The sequence below is a fragment of the Hylobates moloch genome, unplaced genomic scaffold, assembly GCF_009828535.3.
Source record: "Hylobates moloch isolate HMO894 unplaced genomic scaffold, HMol_V3 SCAFFOLD_4, whole genome shotgun sequence".
Taxonomy (NCBI): Eukaryota; Metazoa; Chordata; class Mammalia; order Primates; family Hylobatidae; genus Hylobates; species Hylobates moloch.
In genome coordinates, this window is record NW_026652279.1 from 84,133,831 (window position 1) to 84,149,197 (window position 15,367).

Consider the following 15,367-nt stretch of genomic DNA (forward strand, 5'->3'; position numbering starts at 1 on the left):
GGCTCCCGCCACCACGCCTGGCTAATTTTTTGTATTTTTAGTAGAGACGGGGTTTCACTGTGTTAGCCAGGATGGTCTCGATCTCCTGACCTCGTGATCCACCTGCCTCGGCCTCCCAAAGTGCTGGGATTACAGGCGTGAACCACCGTGCCCAGCCTCACTCACTTATATTTTAATCTTCTTCCTTCCTCCTCTTCTCATCCTTGATATCTGTATTTTAGCTCATAGTTTGTATTTGTTTTTGGTTATTCCAGTGGTTTCCATTGTGGAATTCGGGGGTAAGAATTATTTGTCCTCAGAAGGGCATTGGTCCATTGACTTCTAGTAGCCAGGGTTAGAGTGGGAAGTTGAGGTCGGTTGATTCTCATTTCTTTATAGGTGACTTTGTGGTAATCCTCTAGGAGCTTTTGGAATGTTCCAGTTATCCCGCAATGTTTGAAATTCAAGATGGAAAGACTAGGTCTGGGTCTTTTCTTCATTAATTGAGCTCTGAGCACTCTGTGGCTCTTTTCAACATGAAGACATAGGTCCTTTGTAGCTCTTTGAAGTTTTCCTTTGTTCTTTCTTAGACCACTTCCCCCTTGTGTTTTCTTTGCTTCCCTGTCTGGAACTTATGTTGGTCACAGATGGCTCTTCAACAACATTTTTGGAGTAGCTGCTTTATGCCAGGCATTGTAACCTTCTAGGAGTCGGTAGGACGTGAGGGCCTGGGCAAAGCTTGCCCTTAAGAATTTGAATTTATTCTGAAATTTTGTATATAATCAGAATCAAGAACAGTAACATTCTTTTTAAAAAATGAAACCCAGAAAAGCATAGTAAAATGAACAAACATCATTTGTGTTTTGTTACTGCTGCGTATTTTATTTTATTTTTTTGAGACAGAGTTTCACTCTTGTCACCCAGGCTGGAGTGCAATGGTATGATCTCGGCTCACTGCAACTTCCACCTCCCAGATTCAAGCGATTCTCCTGCCTCAGCCTCCTGAATAGCTGGGATTACAGGTGCCCGCCACCACACCTGGCTAATTGTTGTATTTTTAATAGAGACGGGGTTTCACCATGTTGGCTAGGCTGGTCTCAAACTCCTGACCTCAGGTGATCTGGCCTCCTCAGCCTCTAAAAGTGCTGGTATTACAGGTGTGAGCCACTGCACCCTGCTGCTGCTTATCTTTTACTTAGTTACTTTTATTATTATTCACCGTTTGTATTTTACTTAATAACTTTTAATTACTCATCTTGAAATCTTTCCATTAAGGACACATAGAATGTTTTATTTCAGTGGCACTACTGAACCTGAAATTGAGTCTGGTCATCTAAATAATTCAACATGATCTCTGAAGGAGAAATATTCTGGGCATCACTTAGGGTTTCATTGCAAGCAATAGAAACTGATTTTGCCTTGAGGGAAAAAAAAAGACTTATTTGGCAGAATTAAAGAAAGATGTGACAATCAGGTCGCCAGAAGGCCAGGTATTAGGACAGCTCTTGTCATTTCCAAGGTAGGAATAAATAGCAGGTCTCTTTAGAGTGCTGACACTAGAAATACCCTCCTCCAAATACTCTTGTGAATTATGACATTCTGCTTAAGATTTCGGTTACAAGGAGAAGACTGTTACCTTAGCTTACTCACATGCTTGCTTCTTAGGAGGAGATGGGGACTTAATCGACAGTTTTATGATGAGCACAAAGACTAATGGGAGTAGTTCCCAAGGGGAAAAACAGCTCTATCATAAAAAAAAAAATAGATAAGAACAGCAAGTATCCACTCTGTTGTGTACTGATGAGCCATGTTCAATTCTAACTGCCTTGTTCCTTTCTGATCCTAGTACTGCCTCCTGTGCTCGTGCCAAGACACAGTGAATATAACCCCCAGCTCAGCCTCCTGGCCAAGTTCCGCAGTGCCTCCCTGCACAGTGAGCCACTCATGCCACACAACGCCACCTATCCTGACTCTTTCCAGCAGCCTCCGTGCTCTGCACTCCCTCCCTCACCCAGCCACGCGTTCTCCCAGTCCCCGTGCACGGCCAGCTACCCTCACTCCCCAGGAAGTCCTTCTGAGCCAGAGAGTCCCTATCAACATTCAGGTCAGTAAGAACTATGGTCTGTGGGGAAATACGGGAAAATCAGCCCAACATCATGATTTATGATGAACAGTCACAATGACAGTCATTGTAACTGTCATTCATATAGTATATACAGTTTACAAAGCAATCAGCCTTAAAATGATTAGGACTATACCCATTTTGAAGCAGTTACCCTGGAGATAGAACATGTTTTTGCTCTAGTTTTAGTTCTAATGCTCTGGAAGCTCTCAGAAGCTAAATGGATTTGAATAGTATCCCTGGGAATTTCCAAGGATTTTTTTTTTTTTTAAGGCAGTAGAAATAAGATTAAAAGACTTCTGTAATCCAAGCAGAAGACTTGGCCTGAGGACAAGCTACATGGAAGATCAATGCTAGGCCTTTACCTTGGTTGCCTCTTTCAACAATCAAAGGAAGCCCTTGCCTAAAACATATGCCTGCATCCTTTGAGTGAGGCAGAAAGTGAAGCCCCAGCTCCAGCCAGTGCATTACCCCTTTCTGCCATGTGAAGCCAGGACAACATTTTAAATATAGAGCTCTTCAGTTTGCTGAACTGAGAAAGCATATGGAAGGGAAAGGGAGCCTCTAGCATACTGTCATCATTGCTCTTGCTACCATACCTGTAAAGTGGATCTAAGTTGAGATAATACATATGCACCTCATGAGTGTGAGATAAATACTGTGTGGAGCTGACAAGTTCCTAAAGGCATGCATAAATACATTTGGTGCCAGATGTTACAATCTGCCTCGTTCATTTATTCCTATAATCATTTATTTAATGGATATTTATTAAACTCTTAGTATATGCAAGCATTGCCTTAGGATTGCTGAAAGGGGAATTAAAAGGTTAATAAAAATTGTCCCTACAATGTGGGAAGATAAAGAGGGAATTGCCTCTTCACCTCTGAGTTACTTAGTTCCTTTTGCTCCTCAGCAAGTTACATAAGCATCTACTATTACATTTATTGCACTATATTATATAATTCCTGTGTGTCTGTTTTCCCCATTAAACAGCGAGCCTTCTTTTTTCTATGTCCAGCACAGAGCCTGAAATGCAGTGGTTGCTCATCAGTTGATTATTGAATAAATAAATTACTACACAGGTGTTTGTTTATTTATTTTTATTTTTAATTTTTTTTTTGAGATGGGGTCTTGCTCTGTTACCCAGGTTGGAGTGCAGTGGCATGATCCTGGCTCACTGCAGTCTCTGCCACCCAAGTTCAAGCAATTCTCCCACCTCAGTCTCCCAAGTAGCTGGGATTACAGGGGCGCACCACCATGCCCAGCTAGTTTTTGCATTTTTAGTAGAGACAGGGTTTCACCGTGTTGGCCAGGCTGGTCTTGAACTCCTGACCTCAGGTGATCTGCCTGCCTCGGCCTCCCAAAGTGCTGGGATTACAGGCGTGAGCCACTGCACCCAGCCCACACAGGCATTAGAACATGGACATGGAGCTCCAGACCATAGGCACAGGTTTTATTGACTCAGTAAATGATGACTGAGCACCTGCTAAGTGTCTGGCACTGGGCCAGTGCTAGAGATGCAGTGATGATTAAGACAGTGTAGTTGTCCCCCCTTATCTGAGGTTTCAGCTACCGGAGGTCAGTTGCAGCCTGAAAATACTGAATGGAAAATTCCAGAAATAAACAATTCCTAAATTTTAAATTGTATGTGGGGATGAAACTTCATGCCATCCTATCCAGGTTCTGAATCATTCCTTTGCCCAGAGCATCCACGTTGTAGATGCTATCCACCTGTGAGTCAATTAGTAGCTGTCTCTGTGATCAGATCAACTGTTGAGGTCACTCTGATTTAATAGTGACCACAGAGTGCAAGAGTAGTGATGCTGGCATATTGTTCTAATTGTTTTACTTTATTATTAGTTACTGTTCCTAATCTCTTACTGTGTTTAATTTATCAATTAAACTTTATCACAGGTATGTATAGGAAAAAAACATAGTATATGTGGTATTCTGTACTAGCCACAACTTCAGGTATCCACTGGGGGTCTCAGACTGTATCTCTGGTGGAGAAGGGGGGACTACTGTGGTCTCTGACCTTCAGGAGGCAGTGGCTATTGAGAGCCATCACATACAGGTAGCCTATAGCAGTCCAGGCAAGTGATTATAAGGACTTGAACTAAAACAGGGATATGGGGTTGGAAAGAGGGCAGTGAATTGGAGGAGGGGGTCCAACAGGACTTACTGTAGGGTGAAGGCAGAGATGCTGGAGGGTAGCTTGAGAGTCATTCACTCAGTGTGGGAGCAGATGATTGAAGTTTTGCAAGTGGCTGAGTTCACTGAGAAAGAAGAAATACAACAGAAAGAGAAGTCATTTGAGGACAGAACCTTGGTTAAGGAACAGGAGGATAATTGTGCTGCAAAATATATATTTACCTAACACACTTCTATGCTACAAAGACTTCCTGTGCTGACTCTGAATTCCTGCCCTGGTTACTCTGACAGGTTGATGTTCTTTTTACTCTTCCCACCCGAGCAGGACAGACACCAACAATGATGCAGAAGCTGGTTAGTTTCTCACCGACGGCATAGCCCTTTCCACTTCAAAGAAAATAATTCTTGTCTGAATGATTAACAGCAAAATGCCAACCTGAGTAACAGACCTATAGATAAACAAGAGTAAAAGGAACCTTTGCGATTTACTGGTTCAGCCTCTAAATTTTTTAAAAAGCTCTATTGAGGTATAATTCACATACCATACAACCACCCATTTCAAGTGTACAATTCAATGGTTTTTCGTATGTTAATTTTTTTTCAAGTAGTGGTGAAATATATCTAACACAAAATTTGTTTAACCATTTTTTTTTTCTTTGAGATGGAGTTTTGCTCTTGTTGCCCAGGCTGGAGTGCAATGGCGCAATCTCGGCTCACTGCAACCTCCGCCTCCCAGGTACAAGCCACTCTCCTGTCTCAGCCTTCCAAGTACCTCGGATTATGGACATGCACCACCACACCCAGCTAATTTTTTTGTATTTAGTAGAGACGGGGTTTCACCATGTTAGGCTGGTCATGAACTCCTGAACTCAGGTGATCCATCCGCCTCAGCCTCCCAAAGTGCTGGGATTATAGGCGTGCTCCACTGCACCCAGCCCATTTTAACCATTTTTAAAAGTACAATCTGGCCAGGTGCAGTGGCTCATGCCTGTAATCTCAGCACTTTGGGAGGCTTAGGCAGGCAGATCACTTGAGGTCAGCAGTTTGAGACCAGCCTGGCCAACATGGTGAAACCCCGTCTCTACTAAAAATACAAAAGTTAGCTGGGCGTGGTGGTGCACATCTGTAATTCCAGCTACTTAGGAGACTGAGGCACGAGAATCGCTTGAATCCAGGAGTCGGAGGCTGCAGTGAGCTGAGATCGTGCCACTGCACTCTAGCCTGGGTGAGGACTATTTAAAAAAAAAAAAAAAGTACCATCTGATGGCATTAGGTGCATTCATAATGTTGTGCAACCATCACCATATCTATTAAATTTTTCATCACCACAAACAGAAACTCCGTACTGATTAAGCAGTAGCTCCCTATTTCCCTATTTCCCCAGCCCCTGGTAAGCTCTATCTACTTTCTGTCTCTCTGAATTTGCCTATTGCAGGTACTTCATGTACTAGATTCTTGCAATATTTGCCCCTTTGTGTATGGTTTATTTCACTTAGCCAAGTATTTTCACAGTTTGCGTTGTGGCATATATCGGTAGTTCATCTTTGTGACTCAACGATACCTCATTGTATGGCTATACCACATTTTAAAAAATCAATTCATTAGCTGTTGGATATTTGGATTGTTCCCACCTTTTGGCTCTAGTAAATAACACCCTGCTTTCAATTCCTTTGGGTATATACCTAGGAGTGGAAGTGCTACATTATGTGGTAATTCTATTTTCAGTCCCCCTTTAATTTTAATTTTTTAGAGACAGGGCCTTGTTTTGTTACCCAGGCTGGAGTATGGTGGCACAGTCATAGCTCACTGTAACTTCAGACTCCTGGGTTCAAGTGATCCTCCTACCTCAGCCTCTGAGTAGATAGGATTACAGGTACACACCACCAGGCCCAGCCAATTTTTTATTTTTTTGGTAGGATGGGGTCTCATCATGTTGCCCAGGCTGGTCTCAAACCCCTGGACTCAGGTGATCCTCCCACTTCAGCCTCCCAAAATGCTAAGATTACAGGTGTGAGCCACTGTGCTCAGCCTGTTCTGTCCCTTGAGTAAATAGACATATTTAGTCAAAGACCTACAAAAAGGCCATCTTGCCTTATAACTTTTTCACCAGAGTCGTAGGAGTCGTAGTCCATTTTCTCACAAGGAAATACCTTATCCATGGTTTCCTAGTATGGTCCATGAACCCTGCATTAGAATTGCCATTGGGGCATGTTAAAATGTACATGGCTACATTCAACGACTGACCTATTGAATCGGAATTGCTAAGGATGGGGCCAGGAATCTGCATTTTTAGCAAGCTCCACTGGCAATTTTTGTGTACACTTAAGTGTGAGAACTACTTGTGTGGACAATTCGATATAACAAAGGCAGATTGATGCAACCTTTTACGCTGTTGTATTCCACCACGGATGTTAACAAGACCATTCTGAACTAACATTAGACATGCATACTGGAGGAATTGGTTGTTTTGTGCTGAGGTCCTCCATAAAGAGTTTTTCCTGTGCCTCATGAGTTTTTACTGTGTTATGAATTATCATCCACAGAATGCATCCCATATGCCTAACCATGATCACTGTCCAGTCACAGGACTGACATTTGGGTAGAAGGGCCCTTCTCAGCATGCCTTGGGTACAAGGTTATAATTACGTTTCAGATATCCTGAAGTATCTCAGGGATAGAGCATCCCCGTGGTCATTGTACAATTTGTGACAACATAGAAGCTGAAAATTAAGCTCACTTCAAAGAAGGTTTAGCTTTCTCTGTGTTTCGCAAGCCAGATCACAGACTATTCTGCTATGAGAAAAGCTAGGAGAACAGGTTCTGCATTTGAAAGTCTTGCCCTGAAGTCATTAGAACTCAATGATAACTCAAAAGTCGGAGGGAAAATGAATTGACCCTTTAGTGAGGCTCTCAGAACAACCAGTTTCTTCTGTAGGGTACTCACAATGTCACTTCAGAAGAGCCTTGTTACATTAATATGGTCTCTCTGTACGAGTAGCACTGTCCACCAAGCGCAGGAGTTTAATGGCAAAAGATGTCGGATCCAACTGTCTTTGTGTGGTTTATCAATTTGACAATTCCTTTGTTCTACTGCTTTTTTTAGTTGACACACCACCCCTGCCTTATCATGCCACAGAAGCCTCTGAGACCCAGAGTGGCCAACCTGTAGATGCCACAGCTGATAGACATTTAGTGCTATCGATACCAAATGGAGGTAAATTGCAGATGAACAGTGAAATGTAGCTATTTTCCAAAAGTATTTCCTATTACCCCAAACAAAGCAACTCAAAAAAGAAAACCAGAAATGTACTGGCCTGCTGTTTTGCATGTGTTTTAAGAGGCAAATGGGATGGCTTTGCATTTTAACTTTGACATTCCTCAGTACAATAGAATTAATGTTTTGTTTATCATCTTCATTACGAGAATAAGTTAACTTTTTATTTTAACTTAGCATGTAGAAGTTTGTAGTTCTTGATGTTAAGTATGGAGTTGGGAACTCAAGAAGTTAGGGATTTTATTCTATTTGTGTTTTTACTATATGTTTATAGTGGTGTCTTTCAGTTGGCCAGAGAGGTACTCTTAGAAATATACATAAATGAGGTTTTTACAAAATTTTATTTGCATCTTATAATAGTCTAGATAAGTGTTGCTCGACTTTAATGTTCATATAAACCACGTTGTGATCTTGCATAAATGCAGATTTTTATTCTGTAGATCTTCCGGTGGGGTCCAAGGATCTACATTGTTAAGCTTCTGTGTAATGCGGAGGCTATACTGTTCCGTGAGCCAGATCTTGAGTAGAGAGGTTCTAAAGAAGTGTACCATTTGAAATACTCCAAGTGAATATTTTATAAGCTAAGATCCTTTTGTAAGAGAAATAATAACCCCCAAATTTATCTGTTTCATAAATTTATATTTAGTGCATATAGGAACACACTCTAGATGCAAGAATGACAAAGATGTTCAAGGAAGAGAAAGGTAATATAATCAATAGAAAGGCAGAGAAAGGGTGTGGGTGGCAAAGGAAGAAGGAACTCTGAACTTCGGTTAGTTACAGGAAAGTGACTTAACTTTATGTTGGGTGTGAAAACATTCATGGGTTTCCTGATGAAATATCCAGCTCTCTTTAAATGTTTTGTTTTTTTTTTTTCCATGCATAACCAGATATCCACAAAGCAGAATGTGAGCCCCTCTATGTGGAAGCTTTTTTTTCTTTAAGTAATTTAATGTCCTATTCAGCATTATTGATTTGCTTTTTATCATAGTCAAACTATTATTTTCCATCTCTGGTTTGTTAGAAAATGATACTTTTTGCCATAAGGATTCAAGTGGGCACAGTAACAGCAACATGCCATCTTTCACATGTTTCTGAAAGAAGAGGTGACCTGCCAGCTTCCTTTGAGCTGTGCTTGCTTTAGGGCTGACAGTTTTTTTACGTTCATCTGTTCATGTCATGTTTTCCCTGGTCCCTTCATAACCAATACACATGTTTATAAATGCTCTAGCCTTGGAAGATGAACAAGGACCATGGGCTGTACATCTCAGGTGTGCTAGTGAAATGAGCCAGCCCCAAGCAGCTCCCATGAGAGCTACAGGTTCTAAAAGATTGCAGTGGCATGCTTGGTCTTGCAGCTGACTTTCTGGTGAAAAGCATTAACTAAGTTTCCTGGTGGAATCATGAACTACACAGCCCAGGTATGACAGTAGCCCTGTGCTCTCTGGTTTGTTTTCTTCCAGACTTTCGACCAGTTTGTTACGAGGAGCCCCAGCACTGGTGCTCGGTCGCCTACTACGAACTGAACAACCGAGTTGGGGAGACATTCCAGGCTTCCTCCCGAAGTGTGCTCATAGATGGGTTCACCGACCCTTCAAATAACAGGAACAGATTCTGTCTTGGACTTCTTTCTAACGTAAACAGAAACTCAACGATAGAAAATACCAGGAGACATATAGGAAAGGGTAAGAGCAAAGATGTCATTCCTTTAGTCATCTAGCCAAAATTTAGATGGTCATGTGTGTAGAAGTGCACATGACCACCCTCACATGTTGGTCATGTGCCCCTGTGGAAGGACCCCAGGGCGGTGAGCTCTGAGATAGCTCTGACATTACCACTGGGGAAAGCACATGGGTTGTCAGGATCTTAGTCCCTCTGCCTCTAACGTCATCATGCCACCTTCTAGGGGTGGCATGGAGTGGGGATTGTGAAGACAAGCAAGACGATAAATATGAAGAAAGCCAGATGAAATTATTAAATAGAAGTGTTATGCATTATTTTTCATTTCCCTAAAACATACAAACTAGGATCATTTCTGGAGAACAGGAATTCTGACTAGATGATTATTTGTATCAGGTGAAGTTCCCTTTGGAGACTTAGCACCTAGGTAGTTAGAAAGAATGACTGATTTATGTCTGGAAGCCTTTGGCATGTGATTGGGGCTCTCCTGTGTGCAGGCTGATTGGGTACAAGTCATACTGGTCTCTTTTCTGACCAGTGATGCTTTTGAAGCCCATCTCATTGGTCTGAGTGATGGTAGCAAATCCCAGCTGAGTGTGTGGTCTGGCTGAGGATCTTTAAATTATTTTCTTTTCTATTGGAACAGTTGGTATCTTCGAGTGATACCATGCAGTCATAGATGTAAAGAATCTTCAGTCATTTGACCTGTTCTCTCTCCATCCAGCACTCAAGCCACCTCGGGAAAGGAGCCTGAGCCTTTTCTTTCAAATTTCCAGGGGAGATTCATTGTTCCATTTGGTGATGCATTCTGACATTCTTCCTAACATACCTTCAAAATGTCTCCTGTTGGAGTAAACCTTAAAGCCATTGTTTAGAAACAGGTTGAAATCATTCATTGATGTTGACTCTTAATGGAGACAGTTACTTTATGTTTATTTATATTCTGTCTCCATAGTGGCTCTGAGGCAACTTACGAGAAACCATTGCAGTGAAATGATAAATGAAAAATAGAAAATCAGAAACGGGTTGAGGGGAGGGGAGAAGAATCCAGATATGTAATCCATAAGGGTTAGCATTGTTAACCAAACTAAGCAGGGTCGGGCCTGGTTAGTACTTGGATGGGAGAATGCCTGACCTCCTGGGAATGCAGCCCAGTAGATCTCAGCCGTATTTTACCTAACCCCTTTTCAAGATGGAGTTGCTCTGGTTCAAACATCTCTGACACAGATTGCTGGAGAAGATGGTGGTAATTTTACTCTAGGTTTCCTGACAAGGAGGGAAGAAATGAAAAACTCACTCTGGAATGTAATTTTTATCCCGAAGGGGGAAAATAGCCATTCCTCAAAGGAAATAATCTTGGGATTAATTCCTAAACAAGTTTCTTGAGCATGGCTTTACTTTCAAATGATTTTTAGAAGAACCTTCAGTGAACTCGCAAGGCAAAACATTAACACATAACGTTGTGAAGCAGTTTGTTGAGGAGCTTTGCAGATTGGTCTGCATGTTCAATTTCTGCTGGTGCCAGTGGATCCAAAGACAGGATTAAAATATTAAAGGAGTGCTGAATGTGTTCTAGGAACCTGTCTGCAAGTCGCTTCTTCAAGGTGCTCCTGCCGAGGACATGGAGAGTCTGTGGTAGTCTGTTTCGTTGCTATAAAGGAATACCCGAGACTGGGTAATTTATAAAAAAAAGAGGTTTATTTGGCCCATGGGTCTACAGGCTGTACTGCAGCACATGTGCTGGCATGTGCTTCTGGTAAGGGTTTTAGGAAGCTTCTAATCATTGTGGAAGGCAAAGGAGAGCCTGTGTGTCACCTGGGAAGAGACAGAAAGAGAGGGAAGGGAGGGAGGTGCTGGGCTCTTTTTAACAAACCGATCTGGCAGGAACTAATAGAGTGAGAATCCACTCATCACCTCAAGGAGGGCACCAAGCAGATCATGAGAGATCCTTCTGTGTGACCCAGACACCTCCCACCAAGCCCCACCTCCAATATTGAGAATCAGATTTTGATGTGAGGTTTGGAGGACTCAAGTATCCCAATTATATCAGTAGCTCCTGTGTTGTTGACTGAGAGCTCATCTTTAGGGTTAAGAAGCCACATGAGCAAGAGCCGGGACTGATGACCTGTTCCACAAACTGGAGCACCTAATAGTGCTCCCCTCGATGCAAGGGTACTCACTGTCACATGGTCCGAAGGCAAAGTTACAGTTTTCTCAGAGCTGCTTAGGAATTACTCCAATGTGGAAAAAAATTTTTTTTTTTTAGACTTGCCACAAGCCTTGCCATAAAGCATGGTGGAAAAAAGTGTTGGCTTGGGAGATTTTAAAGCAAGGGCAGTCGGTCTTCTGTGAGATCACAGGATTCTCTCTCAGATGCTGCCATGGGTTATCTGGTTCTGAGCAGCATGGCTTCCAGGAGCACCAGCCTGAGTGAGTTAGCTGCAAAATGCATTCCTAGGCTAGCAAATGAGTTAATTTGCTCTGTGGAGTTAATTAACAGACATTAGATTTTAGTGATACGCATTCATCTCACAAGTACTTACTGAGCATCAACTCTCAGCCATACTGGACACTAGGGATGCAACAGTAGAAAAAAGACAATGACCAGACTTCCTGGATTACTTACTGCTGGGGAAAGACAGACACGAAATACAACATATAGTATGTCCAATAGAGAAACACAAAGCAGGGGAAGAGAATGGAGACTTTAAAGCAGCGTAATCAGGGAAGGCCTTCCTGAAAAAGTGACATTTGAGCAGATGTTACCGGAAAGGTGTCCCGATCCAGACCCCAAGAGAAGATTCTTGGAACTCACACAATAAAGAATTTGGGGTGAGTCCATAGAGTAAACTGAAAGCAAGTTTATTAGAGAAGTGAAGAAACAAAAGAATGGCTACTCCACAGGCAGAGCAGCAGCATGGGCTGTTCGACTGATAACACAGTTATTTCTTGATTATATGCTAAACAAAGGGTGGATTTTTTCATGAGTTTTCTGGGAAAGGGGTGGAGACTTCCTGGAGCTGAGGGTTCCTTTCCTTTTTAGACTGTATAGGAACCTGCTGGGCGTGGCCATGGCATCTGTAAACTGTCGTGGTGCTGGTGGGAGTGTCTTCTAGCATGCTGATGCATTATAATTAGCGTATAATGAGCAGTGAGGATGACCAGAGGTCACTTTCATGCCATCTTGGTTTGGGTGGGTTTTGGCTGGCTTCTTTATGGCACTCTGTTTTACCAGCAGGGTCTTTGTGACCTTTATCTTGTGCCAACCTCCTATGTCATTCTGTGACTAAGAATTCCTAGCATCCTGGGATTGCAGCCCAGTAGGTCTCCACCTTATTTTACAAGATGGAATTGCTCTGGTTCAAATGGCTGTGACACAGAGAGCAAGGAAGTCAGTGTTCGTGGAGCCTGAACCAGTCTGTCAGGTTACATTTTAGAGCTCCCTGGCTGAGGTGAGGGTCCATTCAAATTGTTGCGGGGCCTTCAAATTTTATTTTTGGTTTACAATATGATCTGACTTTACACTTTTGAAAAGATTGCCTGGCTGTTCTATTGAGATTAATTAGACGGTGATGGGCAAGGATGGAAGATTTTTTTTTGAGATGGGAGTCTTGCTCTGTCACCCAGGCTGGAGTGCAGTGAAACGATCTCAGCTTACTGCAACCTCCGCCTCCAGGGTTCAAGCGATTCTCCTGTCTCAGCCTCCTGAGTAGCTGAGATTACAGGCGCACACTACCACACCCAGCTAATTTTTGTATTTTTAGTAGAGAAAGGGTTTCTTCATGTTGGCCAGGGTGGTCTCGAACTCCTGACCTCAGATGATCCCCTGCCTCAGCCTCCCAAAGTGCTGGGATTACAGGTGTAAGCCACTGCACCTGGCCTGAATATATCATTTTAAAAAATTCTTTTTAGTGGCCAGACATGGTGGCTCACGCCTGTAATCCCAGCACTTTGGGAGGCCGAGGCAGTCAGGTCACCTGAGGTCGGGAGTTCGAGACCAGCCTGGCCAACATAGTGAAACTCCGTCTGTACTAAAAATACAAAATATTAGCCGGGTGTGGTGGCAGGTGCCTGTAATACCAGCTACGTGGGAGGCTGAGGCAGGAGAATCACTTGAACCCAGGAGGCGGAGGTTGCAGTGAGCCAAGATCGCGCCATTGCACTCCAGCCTGGGCGACAGTGCGAGACTCCATCTCAAAAAAAAAAAAAAAATTCTTTTTATTATAGTTAATGATGAGCCATTCCCCTACCCAGTAGATATCAAATTAGCCTTCACGCCATTTCTGGCTTGTATTCCTTGTGACTTAAATTAGCTAAGATGGCTGGCCTTGCTAAAGGAAGGTCATGTTGCCACCCTGTCAGCAGTGAGTGCATTTTGAGTTTTGTTTTCTCTAGTGGTGATGATGGGTCCTCATTTACCCCACTTACCATCTAATGGATATGTCCCTGAGGTAGAGGGGCTGGTAGAAAGCATTTATTTGTAGCCATGCAGCAGTTAACTGGTACAAAGGGATTGAACCTATGACTTTGACCTCACTGGCAAGATGCTTTAAATAGCTACTGACAGTTAGCACTAGCATACCAAAAGCTACCACTTAAATGTCAAAGGCAATACCTTGGGCAGCCTGGAACATCGCATTCCAGTGTGGGACCTATCCATATTCTTCCTTAGAAACTAGGCAGACCACTTATACTCTCTACAATTACATATCAAATAATACTATGATGATGATGGCTACCCCCATTGATTACCTAATATGTAAGAGACACGCTGGTGGCCCGGAGCGGTGGCTCACGCCTGTAATCCCAGCACTTTGGGAGGACGAGGTGGGCGGATCACGAGGTCAGAAGATCGAGACCATCCTGGCTAACACAGTGAAACCCCATCTCTACTAAAAAATACAAAAAAAATTAGCTGGGTGTGGTGGCAGGTGCCTGTAGTCCCAGCTACTCGGGAGGCTGAGGCAGGAGAGTGGTGTGAACCCAGGAGGCAGAGCTTGCAGTGAGCCGAGATGGTGCCACTGCACTCCAGCCTGGGCGACAGAGCGAGACTCTATCTCAAAAAAAAAAAAAAGATAAAAAAATTTCTCCCTTTGTGGGAGAAAAAAATGATAACATTAACCCTGGTTATTGAACTTTCTGAGATAGATAAAGCATATCCTGAAAATAATTATCACATATTCCAAATCATTGCATTGTTTTGGGAATTGGGTTTTCTTAAACCATTTTATGAATCTTTATTTTCTTGTATATCTCAAGTTCTGTATAATTCTAGTAACTCTTCTTGTTTTATGAAAGGAATTATCCTGACATAAGGATTTCACCAGTCAGCTCCTTGCAGAGGTGTTACCGGAAAGGGGTCCTGACCCAGACCCCAAAAGAGGGTTCTTAGATCTCTCACAAGAAAGAATTTAAGGCGAATCCATAGAGTAAAGTGAAGGCAAGTTTATTAAGAGAGGAAAGGAATAAAGAATGGCTACTCCATGGACAAAGCAGCCACCAGGGCTACTGGTTGCCCATTTTTATGGTTATTTCTTTTTTTTCTTTTTTTTTTTTTTTTGAGATGGAGTTTCACTCTTGTTGCCCCGGCTGGAGTGCAATGGCACAATCTCGGCTCACCTCAACCTCCGCCTCCCGGGTTCAAGCGATTCTCCTGCCTCAGCCTCCCGAGTAGCTGGGATTACAGGCGTGTGCCACCATGCCCAGCTAATTTTGTATTTTTAGTAGAGATGGGGTTTCTCCATATTGCTCAGGCTGGTCTTGAACTCCCGACCTCAGGCAGTCCACCCGCCTCGGCTTCCCAAAGTGCTGGGATTACAGGCGTGAGCCACCGTGCCTGACTGGTTATTTCTTGATTATATGCTAAACAATGGGTAGATTATTCATGCCTCCCCTTTTTAGACCATATAGGGTAACTTCCTGATGTTACCATGTTCGCCATGGCATTTGTAAATTGTCATGGCACTGGTGGGACTATAGTAGTGAGAATGACCAGAGGTCGCTCTCATCGCCATCTTGGTTTTGGCCACCTTCTTTATTACAGCCTGTTTGATCAGCAAGGTCTTTATGACCTGTGTCTTGTGCCAACCTCCTATCTTGTCCTATGAGTTAGAATGCCTACCCGTCTGGGAATGCAGCCCAGTAGGTCTTAGCCTTATTTT

The 15,367-nt window shown here is 42.9% G+C and overlaps 1 protein-coding gene across 3 annotated transcripts in view; it reads left to right on the top strand.

Moving 5' to 3' along the window:
• The window catches only part of SMAD9 (SMAD family member 9), an 80,494-nt gene that overhangs the window by 48,824 nt on the left and 16,303 nt on the right, over positions 1–15,367 (top strand). For 2 of the 3 annotated variants that reach the window (XM_032150460.2, XM_058437664.1), the window contains exons 3-5: positions 1,826–2,083; positions 7,356–7,466; positions 8,990–9,211. In XM_032150460.2, coding sequence (XP_032006351.1) covers positions 1,826–2,083; positions 7,356–7,466; positions 8,990–9,211 — 591 coding nt within the window. The remainder of the gene's footprint in view (positions 1–1,825; positions 2,084–7,355; positions 7,467–8,989; positions 9,212–15,367) is intronic. The other variant, XM_032150461.2, reaches the window with a different exon arrangement.